Consider the following 17,761-nt stretch of genomic DNA (forward strand, 5'->3'; position numbering starts at 1 on the left):
AGTATGGTCAGGGCGTGAGTTGGGTGGGTTTTCTATGTTCCTTTTTCTATGATTTGGTATTTCTGTGTTTGGCCTGGTATGGTTCTCAATCAGAGGCAGCTGTCAATTGTTGTCCCTGATTGAGAACCATACTTAGGCAACCTGTTTTCTCCCTTGAGTTGTGGGTGATTATACACACTAAACAGAAAGTGTTGCACCTGACGGAGCTGTTTCAGTTGTGCTTTTTGCTTCTTTGTTAGATGTTGTTCAGTTGAATTAAATAACATGAACAAGTACCATGCTGCGCTTTGGTCCTCACCTTCTTTCACCGACGACCGTTACAGTATGATTCTCAATCAGAGACAACGAACGACACCTGCCTCTGATTGAGAACCATACCAGGGCAAACACATAAATACTACATAGAAAAAAGAACATAGACTACCCACCCCAACTCACGCCCTGACCAAACTAACACAAAGACATAATAAAAGAACTAAGGTCAGAACGTGACACAGTGTCTGATTTCAAAAATGCTTTACAGCAAAAGCTCCACAGACGATTATGTTAGGTCACCACCAACTCACAGAAAACCCCAGCCATTTTTCCAGCCAAAGAGAGGAGTCATAAAAAGCACAAATAGAGATAAAATGAATCACTAACCTTTGATGATCTTCATCAGATGACACTCATAGGACTTCATGTTACACAATACATGTATGTTTTTTGTTTGGTAAAGTTCATATTTATATCCAAAAATCGTATTTTACATTGACGTGTTATGTTCAGTAGTTCCAAAACATGCAGTGATATTGCAGAGAGCCACATGATTCACAGAAATACTCATCATAGATGTCGATGAAAATAAACATTTTAGACATGGAAATATAGATATACTTCTTAATGCAACCACTCTGTCAGATTTCCAAAAAACTTTACAGATAAAGCATAATCTGAAAACGGCGCTCAGAGCCCAAACTAGCCAGAGAAATATCCGCCATGTTGGGTAGTCAACATTATTCATAAACAGCATTATAAATATTCACTTACCTTTGATGATCTTCATCAGAATGTACTCCCAGGAATCGCAGTTCCACAATAAATGCTTGTTTTGTTCGATAATGTCCATTTATGTCAACTTATGTCCAATAGCTTCTTTTGTGAGGGCATTTGGTAAACAAATCCAATTGTGCGATCTGGTCCATTCGGACGAAACTTTCAAAAAGTTGTATTACAGTTCGAAGAAACTTGTCAAACTACGTATAGAATCAATCTTTAGGATGTTTTTATCATAAAAGTTCAATAATGTTCCAACTGGAGAATTCCATTCTCTGTTGAAAAGCAATGGAACGACAGCTACCTCTCAAGTGAAAGTGCGTGACTGAGAACGAGGCTGTAGGCAGACCACTGACTCAAAGAGCTCCCATCCAGTCCCACATCACATGAGAAGCCTGAAACAATATTCTAAAGACGGTTGACATCTAGTGGAAGCCTTAGGAAGTGCAACATAACCAATATCCCACTGTGTATTCAATAGGGGTGGGTTCAAAAACTACAAACCTCAGATTTCTCACTTCCTGTTTGGATTTTTTCTCAGGTTTTTGCCTGCCATATGAGTTCTGTTATACTCACAGACGTCATTCAAACAGTTTTAGAAACTCCAGTGTGATTTCTATCCAATACTAATAATAATATGCATATATTAGCATCTGTGACTGAGTAGGAGGCAGTTCACTCTGGGCACGCTATTCATCCAAAAGTGAAAATGCTTCCCCCTATCCCAAAGAAGTTATTAAGACAGCAGAGCATGGCTTTATTATAGACAGAACCCCCCCATCTTAGCTACTACTGCATCAATATGTTTTGACCGTGACAGTTTACAATCTAGGGTTACTCCAAGCTGTTTAGTCATCTCAACTTGCTAAATTTCCACATTATTCATTACAAGTTTTAGTTGAGGTTTAGGGTTTAGTGAGTGTTTAGTTCCAAATACAATGCTTTCAGTTTTAGACATTTTTAGGGCTAACTTATTCCTTGCCACCCACTCTGAAACTCACTACATATCTTTGTTGAGTGTTGCAGTCATTTCAGTCGCTGTAGTTGCTGACGTGCATAGTGTTGAGTCATACGCATACATAGACACTCTGGCTTTACTCAAAGTTAGTGGCATGTCGTTAGTAAAAATTTAAAAAACAAGGGGCCTAAACAGCTAACCTGGGGAATTCCTGATTCTAACTGATTATATTTGAGAGGCTTCCATAAAATAACACCCTCTGTGTTCTGTTAGACAAGTAAGTCTTTATCCTCATTATAGCAGGGGGTGTAAAGCCATAACACAGCAGGCTGTGATTGATAAAGACAAAAGCTGCACTGAAGTCTAAGAAGGCAGCCCCCCCAATAATTTTATCATAAATTTCTCTCAGCCAATCATCAGTCATTTGTGTTAGTTCTGGGATTGTTGAGTGTCCTTCCCTATAAGCATGCTGAAATTCGGTTGTCAATTTGTTTACTGTGAAATAGAGTTGTATCTTGTCAAACACATTTTTTTCCAGAAGTTTACTAAGGGTTGGAAACAGGTTGATTTGTCAGCTATTTAACCTTTCTGATCTCCCCATCCCGGATCCGGGTTCGTGAATACAGACTCAAGCTCATTACCATAACGCAACGTTAACTATTCATGAAAATCGCAAATGAAATGAAATAAATATGCTAGCTCTCAAGCTTAGCCTTTTGTTAACAACACTGTCATCTCAGATTTTCAAAAGATGCTTCTCAACCATTGCAAAACAAGCATTTGTGTAACAGTATTGATGGCTAACGTAGCATTTAGCATTAGCATTCAGCTGGCAACATTTACACAAAAAAACAGAAAAGCATTCAAAAAAATCATTTACCTTTGAAGAAATTCAGATGTTTTCAATGAGGAGACTCTCAGATAGCAAATGTTCAGTTTTTCCTGAAAGATTATTTGTTTAGGACAAATCGCTTCGTTTTCTGCGTCACGTTTAGCTATGAAAAAACCCCTGTATCCAGGATTGTGTAAATCTATCAGCAAGCTCATTAGCATAACACAACGTTAACTATTTATGAAAATCGCAAATGAAATGAAATAAATATGCCATCTCTCAAGCTTAGCCTTTTGTAAACAACACTGTCATCTCAGATTTTCAAAATATGCTTCTCAACCATAGGAAAACAATAATTTGTGTAAAAGTAGCTAGCTAGAGTTAGCATTTCGCGTTAGCATTTAGCGTTAGCATTAGCGTTAGCATCCAGCACGCAACATTAACAAAAACATAAAAGCCTTCAAATAAAATCATTTACCTTTGAAGAACTTCTGATGTTTTCAATGAGGATACTCTCAGTTAGATAGCAGATGCTCAGTTTTTCCAAAAAGATTCCTTGTGTATTAGAAATAGCTCCGTTTTATACATCACATTTGGCTACCAAAAAAAATCCATAAATTCAGTCCTCAAAACGCAAACTTTTTCCAAATTAACTCCATAATATCGTCTGAAAACATGGCAAACGTTGTTTAGAATCAATCATCAAGGTGTTTTTCACATATCTCTTCATTGATACATCGTTCTTGGACACATGCTTTCTCCCCTGAATCAAATGGTAAAGTAGAAGCAGCTGGCAATTGCGCACCGAATTCGACGCAGGACACCAGGCGGACACTTGGAAAATGTAGTCTCTTATGGTCAATCTTCCAATGATATGCCTACAAATACGTCACAATGCTGCTAAGACCTTGGGCGAACGACAGAAAGTGTAGGCTCATTCGTTGCGCAATCACAGCCATATAAGGAGAGAATGGAAAACAGAGCTTCAGAAATTCTGTTAATTCCTGGGTGATGCATCATCTTGGTTTCGCCTGTAGAATGAGTTCTGGGGCACTTACAGACAAAATATTTGCAGATTCTGAAACTTCAGAGTGTTTTCTTTCCAAAACTGTCAAGAATATGCATAGTCGAGCATCTTTTCGTGACAAAATATCGCGCTTAAAACGGGAACGTTTTTTATCCAAAAATGAAATAGCGCCCCTAGAGCTCTAACAGGTTAAGCCAGTAAAGGGGGCTTTACTATTATTGGGTAGCGAAAGGACTTTAGCTTCCCTCCAGACCTGAGGGCACAAGCTCTCTTGTAGGCTTAAATTTAAGATGTGGCAAATACATAGGAGTGGCGTCCTTATTTTCCATCCAGATTTTCAGACACTGGTGGCTTGTCATTGTTGATAGATAACAATATTTTTTCACCTCTTCCTCACTGACTTTATGGAATTCAAAAGTACAATTCTTGTCTTTTATAATTTGGTCAGATATACTTGGATGTGTAGTGTTAGTGTTTGTTGCTGGCATGTCATCCCTAAGTTTGCTTGTCTTGCCAATGAAAAAGTCACTAAAGTAGTTTGCAATAACAGTGGGCTTTGTGAGGTGAATGAAGGAGCTGAGTTGTTTTTTTTCCCCCCAGAATTTCATTTAAGATGCCCCAAAGCTTTTTACTATCATTCTTTATTTAATTTATCTTTGTTTCGTAGTGTAGTTTATTTTTATTTAGTTCAGTCACATTTCTTAATTTGCAGTATGTTTGCTAATCAGATGGGCTGCTAGACTTAATTCCAATACCTTTTGCCTTATCCCTCTCAAACAGACACTTAAAATTCCTCATCAATCAATCAATCTACGGCACTCCAATCAGCCCCAGATGAAAATCCCGTTGGAACGTTATTGGATATAATGATTATATATGATTATAACATCCTGAAGATTGATTCTGTAGTTAGTTTGACCAGTTTTTTCGACCTGGAATACATCTTTTGGAAGTTTTCATGCAAGTTATCCTGGACCAGAAATCAGTTTTTGGGCACGTGAGTTGAAAGTGATAGCAAATGCTGCTAGTTGGACACTAGTATTGGACATTATGGAACAAAACTATTTATTGTGGAACTAGGACTCCTTGCACTACATTCTGATGAAAGATCATCAAAGGTAAGGGAATATTTATGTTGTAATTTTGTTTTTCTTTTGACTCCAACATGGCAGAGAAATATTCCCGAAAGAGCTACAAGCAATACCAAAATAAAAATGCTCCAATAAATATTTAAAATGGGCAAGGGGGCCAAAAGTCTCAAGTTTAAGTTTAGAATGCAAGCTATTCCATAGGCAAGGAGCGTAACAGGAAAAGGCAGCCATACCCAACTGTGGAAATCACATGGGCCTCAAGTGTAATCCATGGTTGAGACCTGGTTTTAGGAATTAAAATTCCAATATTGATGAGTGACGATAAATAAGAAGGTGTTTTATTCAGAAGTGCATTATAGACAAACACGAGAGCATGTTGTTCTCGTCTCACGGACAGCGAAGTCCAAACCAAATTTTGATATAAAACACAGTGGTGAGTTCTGTAGCTAGCACCCGTAATAAACCTAAGTGCGCAATGATAAGTAGCATCCAGCGATTTAAGTGTTGATGCCGTAGCATGCATGTGAATAATATCCCCAAAATCTATAACAGACATAAAAGTAGCTTGCACAATTTGTCTTTTTGTAGAGGACAAACATGTCCCGTTTCTATAGTGGAAGCCTAGCATGATTTTTTGCCGTTTACAAAGTTCGTCAATATCCATTTTGTTAAGACAGTTTATCATCCTACCATATCCCTTATTATTTATATGCAGAGACCTGATTGTTTTGAGAACCATCTAAGCTCATAAGTGCAAGTGTATTTTCAACCAACCTTTTGAACTTATTAAAAATCATAAAATGTGTTTTCTTTGCATAATATCTTAAAATCTGTCTCCAACAGTGATAATGCTTGGTCAGCCGTTGAAGCGATAGAGTACATGACAGTGTCATCAGCATAAAAATGAATTTGACACTTTCTTATCTCATCACCGATATTGTTTATGTAGAGAGTGAACAGTAATGGACCAAGTATAGAACCTTGTGGGACCCCTTTAAACAACTCCAATGGCTTTGGCAGGGAAGTCAAGGAGTTTCCTCGTTTAAGTGAGTTAACAGTTTTCCAGAATTTAGAAGGATCACCAGCAGACTCTGTCGTAGCATCAAGAAAATACCTCAATTTTGCCTTATTTATTCCTCCAGTCCATTTATTTCTCAATTGCCTAAAAAGCAGCCAATCAGCTGTTTCACCAGTTTTCCTCGCCAAGGCCCATGCTTTGTTATTTTGCAGAAAAGGATTTTCAAATCACAGGAGAACCAAGGATCTGTTAGATTTTTTACCCTACATCGCTTTAACGGGGCATGTTTATCAGCCATAAAGGTAAACATTTCTGAAAAGAAAGAGAACACTAAAACTTGGTCCATTATGCAGTGTACAGATAAAAGCTCTGAATAATAAAGGTAATGGTTGCTCTGAGAAGTGTTTAAGTCTTTACCGAAGACTCATCTCTTCGGTGGGTCATATGATTGAGTGTAGTCTGGCACAGGAGTGTGAAGGTGAATGGAAAGGCACTGGATCAACGAACACTCCTTGCTGTCTCTGCCTGGCCGGTTCCCCTCTCTCCACTTGGATTCTCTGCCTCAAACCCTATTACAGGGGCTGAGTCACTGGTTTACTGGTGCTCTTCCATGCCGTCCCTAGGAGGTGTGCGTCACTTGAATGGGTTGAGTCATTGACGTGATCTTCCTGTCCGGGTTGGCGCCCTCCTTGGGTTTGTCCCCCCCGTGCGCTATACTCGGCCTTGTCTCAGGAAGTTAAGTTGGTGATTGACGATATCCCTCTAGTGGTGTGTGGGCTGTGCTTTGGCAAAGTGGGTGGGGTTATATCCTACCTGTTTGGCCCTGTCCGGGGCTATTGTCTGACGGGGCCACAGTATCCCCCGACCTCCCCTGTCTCAGCCTCCAGTATTTATGCTGCAGTAGTTTATGTGTCGGGGGGCTAGGGTCAGTCTGTTATATCTGGAGTATTTCTCCTGTTCTATCCGGTATCCTGTGTGAATTTAAGTATTGGTGGGAAAGAAAGCCATGTACAGAATATGTGTAAAGGTGTCCCATGCCTCTTCCCTGGAAGGGGTAAAATCGACGAGGTGGGCGGATGTGCTTGGTCCAGGTGCCTCTCCAAAAGGCTGTTGGCGGTCTTTATATAAACTGCCTATTGATAAGAGGACAGCTGACCTCCAATGGAGGATAATACATGGAGTTATAGCCACCAACATGCATCTGGTACACCTGGACCCTACTGTTGGACCCTACTGTGTCCATTCTGTGCCGAGTCTGAATTTACTGTGTCCCAGGTTAGTTGGGATGATTGAACTGAACTTTCTACTTTTAAACTCGGACAAAACAGAGATGCTTGTTCTAGGTCCCAAGAAACAAAGAGATCTTCTGTTGAATCTGACAATTAATCTTAATGGTTGTACAGTCGTCTCAAATAAAACTGTGAAGGACCTCGGCGTTACTCTGGACCCTGATCTCTCTTTTGAAGAACATATCAAGACCATTTCAAGGACAGCTTTTTTCCATCTACGTAACATTGCAAAAATCAGGAACTTTCTGTCCAAAAATGATGCAGAAAAATTAATCCATGCTTTTGTCACTTCCAGGTTAGACTACTGCAATGCTCTACTCTCCGGCTACCCGGATAAAGCACTAAATAAACTTCAGTTAGTGCTAAATACGGCTGCTAGAATCCTGACTAGAACCAAAAAATTTGATCATATTACTCCAGTGCTAGCCTCTCTACACTGGCTTCCTGTCAAAGCAAGGGCTGATTTCAAGGTTTTACTGCTAACCTACAAAGCATTACATGGGCTTGCTCCTATCTATCTCTGTGATTTGGTCCTGCCGTACATACCTACACGTACGCTACGGTCACAAGACGCAGGCCTCCTAATTGTCCCTAGAATTTTTAAGCAAACAGCTGGAGGCAGGGCTTTCTCCTATAGAGCTCCATTTTTATGGAACGGTCTGCCTACCCATGTCAGAGACGCAAACTCGGTCTCAACCTTTAAGTCTCTACTGAAGACTCATCTCTTCAGTGGGTCATATGATTGAGTGTAGTCTGGCCCAGGAGTGGGAGGGTGAACGGAAAGGCTCTGGAGCAACGAACCACCCTTGCTGTCTCTGCCTGGCCGGTTCCCCTCTTTCCACTGGGATTCTCAGCCTCTAACCCTATTACAGTGGCTGAGTCACTGGCTTTACTGGGGCTCTCTCATGCCGTCCCTGGAGGGGGTGCGTCACCTGAGTGGGTTGAGTCACTGATGTGGTCATCCTGTCTGGGTTGGCGCCCCCCCCCCCCCCCTTAAGTTGTGCCGTGGCGGAGGTCTTTGTGGGCTATACTCAGCCTTGTCTCAGGATGGTATGTTGGTGGTTGAAGATATCCCTCTAGTGGTGTGGGGGCTGTGCTTTGGCAAAGTGGGTGGGGTTATATCCTTCCTGTTTGGCCCTGTCCGGGGGTGTCCTCGGAGTGGGCCACAGTGTCTCCTGACCCCTCCTGTCTCAGCCTCCAGTATTTATGCTGCAGTAGTTTATGTGTCGGGGGGCTAGGGTCAGTTTGTTATATCTGGAGTACTTCTCCTGTCCTATTCGGTGTCCTGTGTGAATCTAAGTGTGCGTTCTCTAATTCTCTCCTTCTCTCTTTCTCTCTCTCGGAGGACCTGAGCCCTAGGACCATGCCCCAGGACTACCTGACATGATGACTCCTTGCTGTCCCCAGTCCACCTGGCTGTGCTGCTGCTCCAGTTTCAACTGACCTGAGCCCTAGGACCATGCCCCAGGAATACCTGACATGATGACTCTTTGCTGTCCCCAGTCCACCTGACTGTGCTGCTGCTCCAGTTTCAACTATTCTGCCTTATTATTATTCGACCATGCTGGTCATTTATGAACATTTGAACATCTTGACCATGTTTTGTTATAATCTCCACCCGGCACAGCCAGAAGAGGACTGGCCACCCCACATAGCCTGGTTCCTCTCTAGGTTTCTTCCTAGGTTTTGGCCTTTCTAGGGAGTTTTTCCTAGCCACCGTGCTTCTTCACCTGCATTGCTTGCTGTTTGGGGTTTTAGGCTGGGTTTCTGTACAGCACTTTGAGATATCAGCTGATGTACGAAGGGCTATATAAAATAAATTTGATAGATTGATTGATTGATCACTGATTGGTTCTCAATGTTGGGAGAGGTTTTCTCTTCCCAACTGTATATATTTGGGCCAAAGTACAGGTTCAGTCAAAAGGGTGTAGTTGTGTTGCTTAATTTTGTGTGAGTATTTATTGTGTGGTGGGCCCCCAGACCCAAGAAAGATTTTTTTAAACTCAAAACTTTCTCTATCTCTCGCTGTCTCACTTTCTCTCTCGCTGTCTCTCTCTCTCGCTGTCTCTCTCGCTGTCTCTCTCTCTCTCTCTCTCTCTCTCTCTCTCTCTCTCTCTCTCTCAGCAAAGGGGGGACCAAGTCCATATTGATGCCCATTATTATTAAGTGAGATGTTCGATAAATTATCTTACCTTTGGTCATGTAGTGCACTGTAGTGTACTTTACAGTAATCTAGAGTAATCAAAGTACTTTACAGTTGTCACGCCCTGACCTTAGTATTCTTTGTTTTCTTTATTTTGTTTAGGTCAGGGTGTGACATGGGTGATTATATGTTTTTGTCCTGTCTAGGGCTTTTGTATGTAGGGTTAGGGTTAGGGTTAGGGTTAGTCTATGGATGTTGCATGTTTGCACTCAGTGTTGATAGTGGTCATGTTCGTTTTGTTATTTTGTTTCTTTAGTGTACTTCGTTTGGTCCTCCGATCCTTACTACTCCTCCTCATCAGAGGAGGAGGAAGAAGAGCGTTACAGAATCACCCACCACCAAAGGGCCAAGCAGCGTGGTAACGGGCAACAGCAGCGATCTCAGGACTCCTGGTCATGGGAGGAGATTCTGGACGGCAAGGGACCTGGGCACAGGCTGGAGAATATCGCCGCCCCAAGGCAGAGCTGGAGGCAGCAAAAGCCGAGAGGCGGTGGTATGAGGAAGGCAGCGTGGTTGGAAGCCCAAGAGGCAGCCCCAAAAATGTCTTGGGAGGGGGTACACGGGGAGTGTGGCAGGTAGGTGACCTGAGACAACTCCCCGTGCTTACCGTGGAGAGAGAGGGACCGGGCAGGCACCGTGTTATGCCGTGAGGCGCACGGTGTCCCCGGTGCACATGCATAGCCCGGTGCGGTACATAGAAGCGCCTCGTATCGGCTGGGCTAGAGTGAGCATTGAGCCAGGTGCCATGAAGCCGGATCAGCGCATCTGGTCTCCAGTGCGTCTCCTCGGGCCGGGGTACATGGCACCAGCCCTACGCATGCTGTCCCTGGTTCGCCAGCACAGCCCAGTGCGGGCTATTCCACCTCGCCACACTGGTCTGACTACGGGGAGCATTCAGCCAGGTAGGGTTGGGCAGGCTCGGTGCTCAGTGCTCGATACCTCCAGTGCGCCTTCACGGTTCGGTCTTTCCGGAGCCACCTCCACGCACCAGCCCTCCAGTGGCAGCCCCCCGTACCAGGCTGTCTCTCCGTCTCCTCCCTACAGGTGCTCCCGCCTGTCCAGTTCTGCCAGAGTCTCCCGTCTGTCCTGAGCTGCCAGTCGCCCGTCTGTCCTGAGCTGCCAGAGTCGCCCATCTGTCCTGAGCTGCCAGAGTCGCCCGTCTGTCCTGAGCTGCCAGTCGCCCGTCTGTCCTGAGCTGCCAGAGTTGCCCATCTGTCCTGAGCTGCCAGAGTCGCCCGTCTGTCCTGAGCTGCCAGAGTCGCCCGTCTGTCCTGAGCTGCCAGAGTCGCCCGTCTGTCCTGAGCTGCCAGAGTCGCCCGTCTGTCCTGAGCTGCCAGAGCCGCCAGTCAGGAGCTGCCAAAGCCGCCCGCCAGTCCGGATCTGCCAGTGCCGCCCGTCAGTCCAGAGGCGCCACTCACTCTAGACTCGACCATTAGTCCAATGCGTCCTCTAGTCCGGGGTCGGTGGTGAGGGTTCCACGTCCCTCACCAGAACCGCCACCGCGGAGATATGCCCACCCAGACCCTCCCATATAGGCTTAGGTGTAAGGCTGGGAGTCCACACCTTTTTTTGGGGGGGGGGGGGGGGGGGGGGTATTGTCACACCCTGACCTTATTATTCTTTGTTTTCTTTAGTATTTTGGTTAGGTCAGGGTGTGACATGGGTGATTATATGTTTTTCACCTGTCTAGGGCTTTTGTATGTTTACAGGGTTGTTTTCAGTCTAGGGGTTTTGTATGTCAATGGTTGCCTAAATTGGTTCTCAATTAGAGGCAGCTGTTTATTGTTGTCTCTGATTGGGAACCATATTTAGGCAGCCATATTCCTTGAGTATTTCGTGTGGTGATTATCTATGTCTATGGATGTTGCATGTTTGCACTCAGTGTTGATAGCGGTCACGTTCGTTTTGTTATTTTGTTTGTTTAGTGTACTTTGTGTTATTTCGTCTTACATTAAAAGAATGTATTCACATCACGCTGCATCACACACTTACTCAAAGCCAGTGACATGTCATTAGTTAACATTGAAATAAGCAAAGGGCCTAAATAGCTACCCTGGGGAATTCCTGCTTCTACCTGGATTATGTTTGAGAGGCTTCCATTAAAGAACACCCTCTGTGTTCTGTTAGGCAATAATCTCTTTATCCTCAACATAGCAGGGGGTGTAAAGCATAACACTTGTTAACCAGTTAACCAACAGTACCCTTGCCTAGACCCTCAAAATACTTTACAGTTAGCTAGACCCCCAACATAATTTACAGTACCCTTGCCTAGACCCTCAAAATACTTTATAGTAACTTAGACCCCAAAGAACTTCACAGCAGCCTGGCCAAACCCTCAAAGTAACTTACAGTAACCTGGCCTAGATTCTCAAAGAGTTAGCAGCAGGTAATTTGCACCAGATTCAGAGGGGGCAGGGCATGTACCTGTATGACTTCCTGTCTGCGGTTGTTGAACCAGACGATCTGGTTGACCGGAGGATAGTTAGCTTGCAGGATACAGGTGAGCTGGACATCACTGCCCTCAAACACAGACACCACACTACGCTGGGTCAACAAGACTGGAGCCTCTATACACACACACACACATACACGGAGGGAGAGAGGGGGAGAGTCAATCACTGCATTTTAATATACAGACACCATGTAAACCCAGTACATGTCTTTTAGACTGTTAGTTAAACCCAGTACATGTCTATTATACTGTTAGTTCAACCCAGTAGATGTCTATTAGACTATTAGTTAAACCCAGTATATGTATATTAAACTGTTAGTTAAACCCAATACATGTCAATTAAACTGTTAGTTAAACCCAGTACATGTCTACTAGACTGTTTGTTAAACCCAGTACACGTCTATTAGACTATTACTTAAACCCAGTACCTGTCTATTATACTATTAGATAAACCCAGTACATGTCTATTAGACTGTTAGTTAAACCTAGTACATGTTTACTAGACTGTTGGTTAAACCCAGTAGATGTCTATTAGACTGTTATGGATGGCAGCATTCGCGAAAAACTGAAAGTGCCAGCCACCACATTTAACCATGGAATGAGGTCAGGCTATATGGCTGAATATAAACAGTGTAGTTATTCCATCCGCAAGGCAATCAAACAAGCAAAATGCCGGTACAGGGACAAGGTGGAGTCGCAGTTTATCGGCTCAGACACGAGACATATGTGGCAGGGTTTACAGGAAATCACAGACTACAAAAACAAAGGCAGCCACGCCACGGATACCGACGTCAAGCTTCCAGACAAACTAAAAACCTTCTTTGCCCACTTTGAGGATAATACAGTGCCACCGTCGCGGCTTGATAACAAAGTCTGCGTCCCCCCCTCCTTCTCCGTGGCTGATGTGAGTAAAACATTTAAACATGTTAACCCTCGCAAGGCTGCTGGCGCAGACGGCATCCCGAGCCGTGTCCTCAGAGCATGCGCAGACCAGCTGGCTGGTGTGTTTATGGACATATTTAATCACTTCCTATCCTAGTCTGTTGTCCCCAGATGCTTCATGATGGCTACTATTCTTCCTGCACCCAAGAAGGCAAAGAACTGAACTGAACTAAATGACTATCGCCCCGTAGCACTCACTTCTGTCATCATGAAGTTCTTTGAGAGGCTAGTCAAGGATCATATCACCGCCACCTTACCGGCCACCCTGGAGCCACTTCAGTTTGCATACAGCCCCAACAGGTCCACAGATGACGCAATCACCATCACACTGCACACTGCCCTATGCCATTTGGACAAAAATAATACCTATGTAAGAATGTTGTTCATTGACTACAGCTCAGCATTCAACACCATAGTACCCTCCAAGCTCATCATCAAGCTGCAGGCCCTGGGTCTCAACCCCTCCCTGTGCAACTGGATCCTGGACTTTCTGACGGGCCACCCCCAGGTGGTGAAGGTAGGAAACAACATCTCCACTTCCCTAACCCTCAACACTGGGGCCCCATAAGGGTGTGTGCTCAGCCCTCTCCTGCACTCCCTGTTCACCTACAACTGCTTGGCCATGCATGCCTCCAACTCAATCATCAAGTTTGCAGATGACACGACAATAGTGGGCTTGATTACCAACAACGACGAGACAGCCTACAGGGAGGAGGTGAGGGCACTTGGAGTGTGGTGTCAGGAAAAAAACCTCTCACTCAACATCAACAAAACAAAGGAGATAATCGTGGACTTCAGGAAACAGCAGAGGGAGCACCCCCTATCCACATCGAAGGGTCAGCAGTGGAGAAGGTGGAAAGTTTTAAGTTCTTTAGCGTACACATCACGGACAAATTGTAATGATCCACCTAAACAGACAGTGTGGTGAAGAAGGCACAACAGCGCCTCTTCAACCTCAGGAGGCTGAAGAAATTTGGCTTGTTACCCAAAACCCTGACAAATTTTAAAGATGCACAATCGAGAGCATCCTGTCGGGCTGTATCACAGCCTGGTACAGCAACCTACTGCTCCGCCCTCAACCACAAGGCTCTCCAGAGGGTGGTGCGGTCTGCACAACGCATCACAGTCATCAGACTGTTAAACAACCACCACTAACTCAGAGAGGCTGCTGCCCGACATTGAGAACCAATCACTGAACACTTTAATAAATGGATCACTAGTCACTTTAAACAATTCCACTCTAAATAATGCCGCTTCAATAATGTCTACAAATCTTACATAACTCATATCACATGCATATACTGCATTGAGACCCAATCACTGGACACTTTAATACATGGATCACTAATCACTTTAAACAATGCCACTTTAAACAATGTCACTTTAAAACCTCTTAAGTCTACCCCCTCCATTTTTCGAACATTCTGTTAAAAATCGCGCAACTTTTCAGCGTCCTGCTACTCATGCCAGGAATATAGTATATGCATATGATTAGTATGTGTGGATAGAAAACACTCTGAAGTTTCTAAAACTGGTTAAATCACGGCTGTGACTATAACAGATCGTGTGTTTCATCGAAAAACGCAAGAAAAACTGCTCTCTGAAAGCTAAAAATAATTTCCATAAGTCACTTTCATGGGTTGTTAAAATGGCACAAAATTAATTATGGATCTGCATGCAATTCCTACAGATTCCACACGATGTCGCCATTGTCGTCATTTTCAATGGACTTTTTTCTTGGTAAATCCAACTAACTGGATTCCATTTCTTCCGGTCTCCACCAGGATGTTTTGAATGTGCACATTGGCAGCCATTGATTTGAAAACGAGGAGCTATTGAATATACATCGCCCTGTAATCATTTTGATAGATTATAAACGTTTACTAATACCTAAAGTTGGATTACAAAAGTATTTCGAAGTGTTTTGTGAAAGTTTATCGTCAACTTTTTTAATTTAAAAAAATTACGCAACGTTTAAAAACGATGTTTTTTTCTGAATGACACAGCTTCCATAGAAAGCTATTTTGGGTATATATGGACCGATTTAAACGAAAAAAAGACCCAATAGTGATGTTTATGGGGCATATAGGAGTGCCAAGAAAGAAGCTCGTCAAAGGTAATGAATGTTTTATATTTTATTTCTGCATTTTGTGTAGCGCCGGCTAAGCTATATCTTTGTTTACATCGCATTCAGGCATTTTGGGGTGTTGCATGCTATCAGATAATAGCTTCTCATGCTTTCGCCGAAAAGCATTTTAAAAATCTGACTTGTTGGCTAGGTTCACAACGAGTGTAGCTTTAATTCAATACCCTGCATGTGAATTTTGATGACCGTTTGAGTTTTAACGAGTACATTTAGCATTTAGCGTAGCGCATTTGCATTTCCAGGTGTCTACTTGAGACATCTGCATCTCAAGTAGGAGCAAGAAGTTTTAATAATGTTTACATATCTTACATTACTCATATCACATATACTGTACTTTTTACCATCTACTGCACCTTGCCTATGCCACTCTGCCATCGCTCATCCATGTATTTATATGTAAATATTCTCCTTCACCCCTTTAGATTTGTGGGTATTAGGTAGTTGTTGGGAAATGTTAGATTAGTTGTTCGATATTACTGCACTGTTGGAACTAGAAGCACAAGAATTTTGCTATACTTGCATTAACATCTGCTAATCATGTGTATGTGACCAATACAATTTGATTTGATTTTGAAATAGCTTAACGAGTTGGAATTAACGAGCTGTAACCACGTGGAAAGAGTCCAAAATAGGTTGAAAATGGATGGACCTTATTGGTTTGTGTGTATGTGCTTACCCAGTCTAAGGCTGCAGGTCCTAGTGTGTGTGTCCAGGGGGTGTTTGGCGTAGCAGGTGTAGGCCTGTCCGTTCTGGGTGGAGTTAGAACGAAGTACCAGGATGTTAGAGGTCTCCACTCCTTGGCCCCTGCCTTCTCCTTTAGGCCCCTCCCACCAAACTATGGACCTGGGAGACCCACCTACAATAACAATATTTTCATTGCTGTTATGATTGTGGTTGTGGATGTTGTTGTGGTGTTAGTGCTTGTTTTTGTGATGGTCATGGTTACCTTCCCAGGAGCAGGACAGCAGCAGGTATTGGTTCTTACCGGTGGCATAAGCAGAACACACTGGCTCACTATAAGGAGACCCTGAGAGAGAGAGAGAGAGAGAGATGTAGTGGATGTTGGGGCAGCATTGTGTTTGTGTGATGTACATGCCTGTGCCATATCTATGTGTTTGTGTGAGACTTACAGGCCCGTGCAGTGCATTGTGTGGAGGTGTTGAGAGCAGGGTGCATCCCCAGGCAGGTGAACAGAGAGTTGTTGGAGGTCTGGGATCCAGACTGCAGTACGGAGACATTGTTGGCTGGCCACGCCACTCCCTGGTGCAATAACAACCAGAAAAACAACAATTGTCTTTGCTAGGAGCCTTTCTGCGTGTGTGCATGTGTATATGTGTGTGCGTGTGTATACGTGTGTGCTTGTGTGTGTACCTGTGCCAGGGCCAGAAGGTTTGTGGTCCAGCGTAGTGAAGGGGAGGGCAGGCCCCCCGGCCATGAACAGGTCAGGTTGAGGGAGGAGTAGTTCATTGCTGGGAGAACAGAGCAGGAGGGGGAACCATCTGGAGGGTCTGGGGGACAGGGGGACAATATACAGCGCAACACTGTGTTGACTGTGTTGTTATTGTCTATGTGTTTGTGTGTGAGTTTGTTTGTGTTTGTGTGTGTGAGGCGAGACCATATGGAGAGGAGCGAGAGAAGCAGCAGAAAGTATCACTAAAATGTTTTCAGAAAACTTCCTTTTGTTCAACAAAGACAAATCTGTGGCCCATAGAGAAACAGATTCTCTGGCACTATTGCACAATAGCCTGGCCTAGACAGTCAGTCAAATTATCTGGCACTATTGCAACCCAGCAGGCTAAAAACCTAGGTGTGATTTTAGACTCACACATCTGTAATGTGACAAAATCAGCTTTTTACCATTTAAGAACTTTTTACCCTTTAAGAACTATACTATATATTGTAACTTTAATAGTAAAGCTGTGGGGCGTGCTAAAGTATTTTTGTAGTAGTGAAAGAAGTTTAAAAAGTTGTACTTTAATTATATTATTTGAACAGTGATATAATATACAATTCCCATCTATAGTCAATAGTGGTCAGTAGTAGTGGACAGTAGTCGTGTGGTTCAGTAGTTGTGGTCAGTAGTTGTGTGGTTGTGGTCAAAAGTTTTGTGGATATGGTCAGTAGTAAGATGTGTGGTCAGACTTTACGTGGTTGTGGTTAGTAGTTATGTGGTTATGGTCACAAGATGTGGTCACATCAACCAGCTCTCCACCTTTACTGTCAGACGTTTCTCTGTGGTTGTGGTCAAAAGTTGTGTGGTTGTGGTCAGTAGTTGTTTTCAGCAGTTGAGTGGTCCATAGTTGTGTTATCAGTAGTTGTGTGGTTGTGGTCAGAAGTTGTGTGGTTGTTGTCAGTAGCTGTGTGGTTGTTGTCAATAGATCTGTTCAGCAGTTCTGTGGTTGTGGTCAGCAGACATTGTGTGGTTTTGGTCAGTAGTTGTGGTCAGTAGATGAGTGCTCAGTAGTTATGTTGTTATGTTCTGTCAGAAGTTGTGTGGCTGTGGTCAGTAGTTGTGTGGATGTGGTCACTAGCTGTTATATGCAGTTGTGTGGTTGTAGTCAGAAGTTATGTGGTTGTGGTCAGTTGTTGTGTGGTCAGAAGGTGTGTGGTTGTGATCAGTAGTTACTTGGTTGTGGTCAGAAGTTGTGGTCAGCAGTTGAGTGGTTGTGGTCAGTAGTTGTGGTCAGGAGTTGAGTACTCTGTATTTCTCCGGTCAGAAATTGTGTGGTTGTGTGGTCAGTTGTTGTGTGGTCAGAAGGTGCGTGGTT

At 43.5% G+C, this 17,761-nt stretch overlaps 1 protein-coding gene across 1 annotated transcript in view; it reads right to left on the bottom strand.

The window, feature by feature from the left end:
* Nucleotides 1-17,761, bottom strand: part of LOC118948708 (hemicentin-1) — a 124,186-nt gene that overhangs the window by 34,007 nt on the left and 72,418 nt on the right. The window contains exons 18-22 of the mRNA XM_090226282.1: nt 16,365-16,501; nt 16,124-16,253; nt 15,940-16,020; nt 15,670-15,849; nt 11,878-12,020 (exon numbers count right to left, since the gene is read on the bottom strand). Coding sequence (XP_090082408.1) covers nt 11,878-12,020; nt 15,670-15,849; nt 15,940-16,020; nt 16,124-16,253; nt 16,365-16,501 — 671 coding nt within the window. The remainder of the gene's footprint in view (nt 1-11,877; nt 12,021-15,669; nt 15,850-15,939; nt 16,021-16,123; nt 16,254-16,364; nt 16,502-17,761) is intronic.

Source organism: Oncorhynchus mykiss, chromosome 29 (genome assembly GCF_057628025.1).
Source record: "Oncorhynchus mykiss isolate SJ-2025 chromosome 29, ASM5762802v1, whole genome shotgun sequence".
NCBI lineage: Eukaryota > Metazoa > Chordata > Actinopteri > Salmoniformes > Salmonidae > Oncorhynchus > Oncorhynchus mykiss.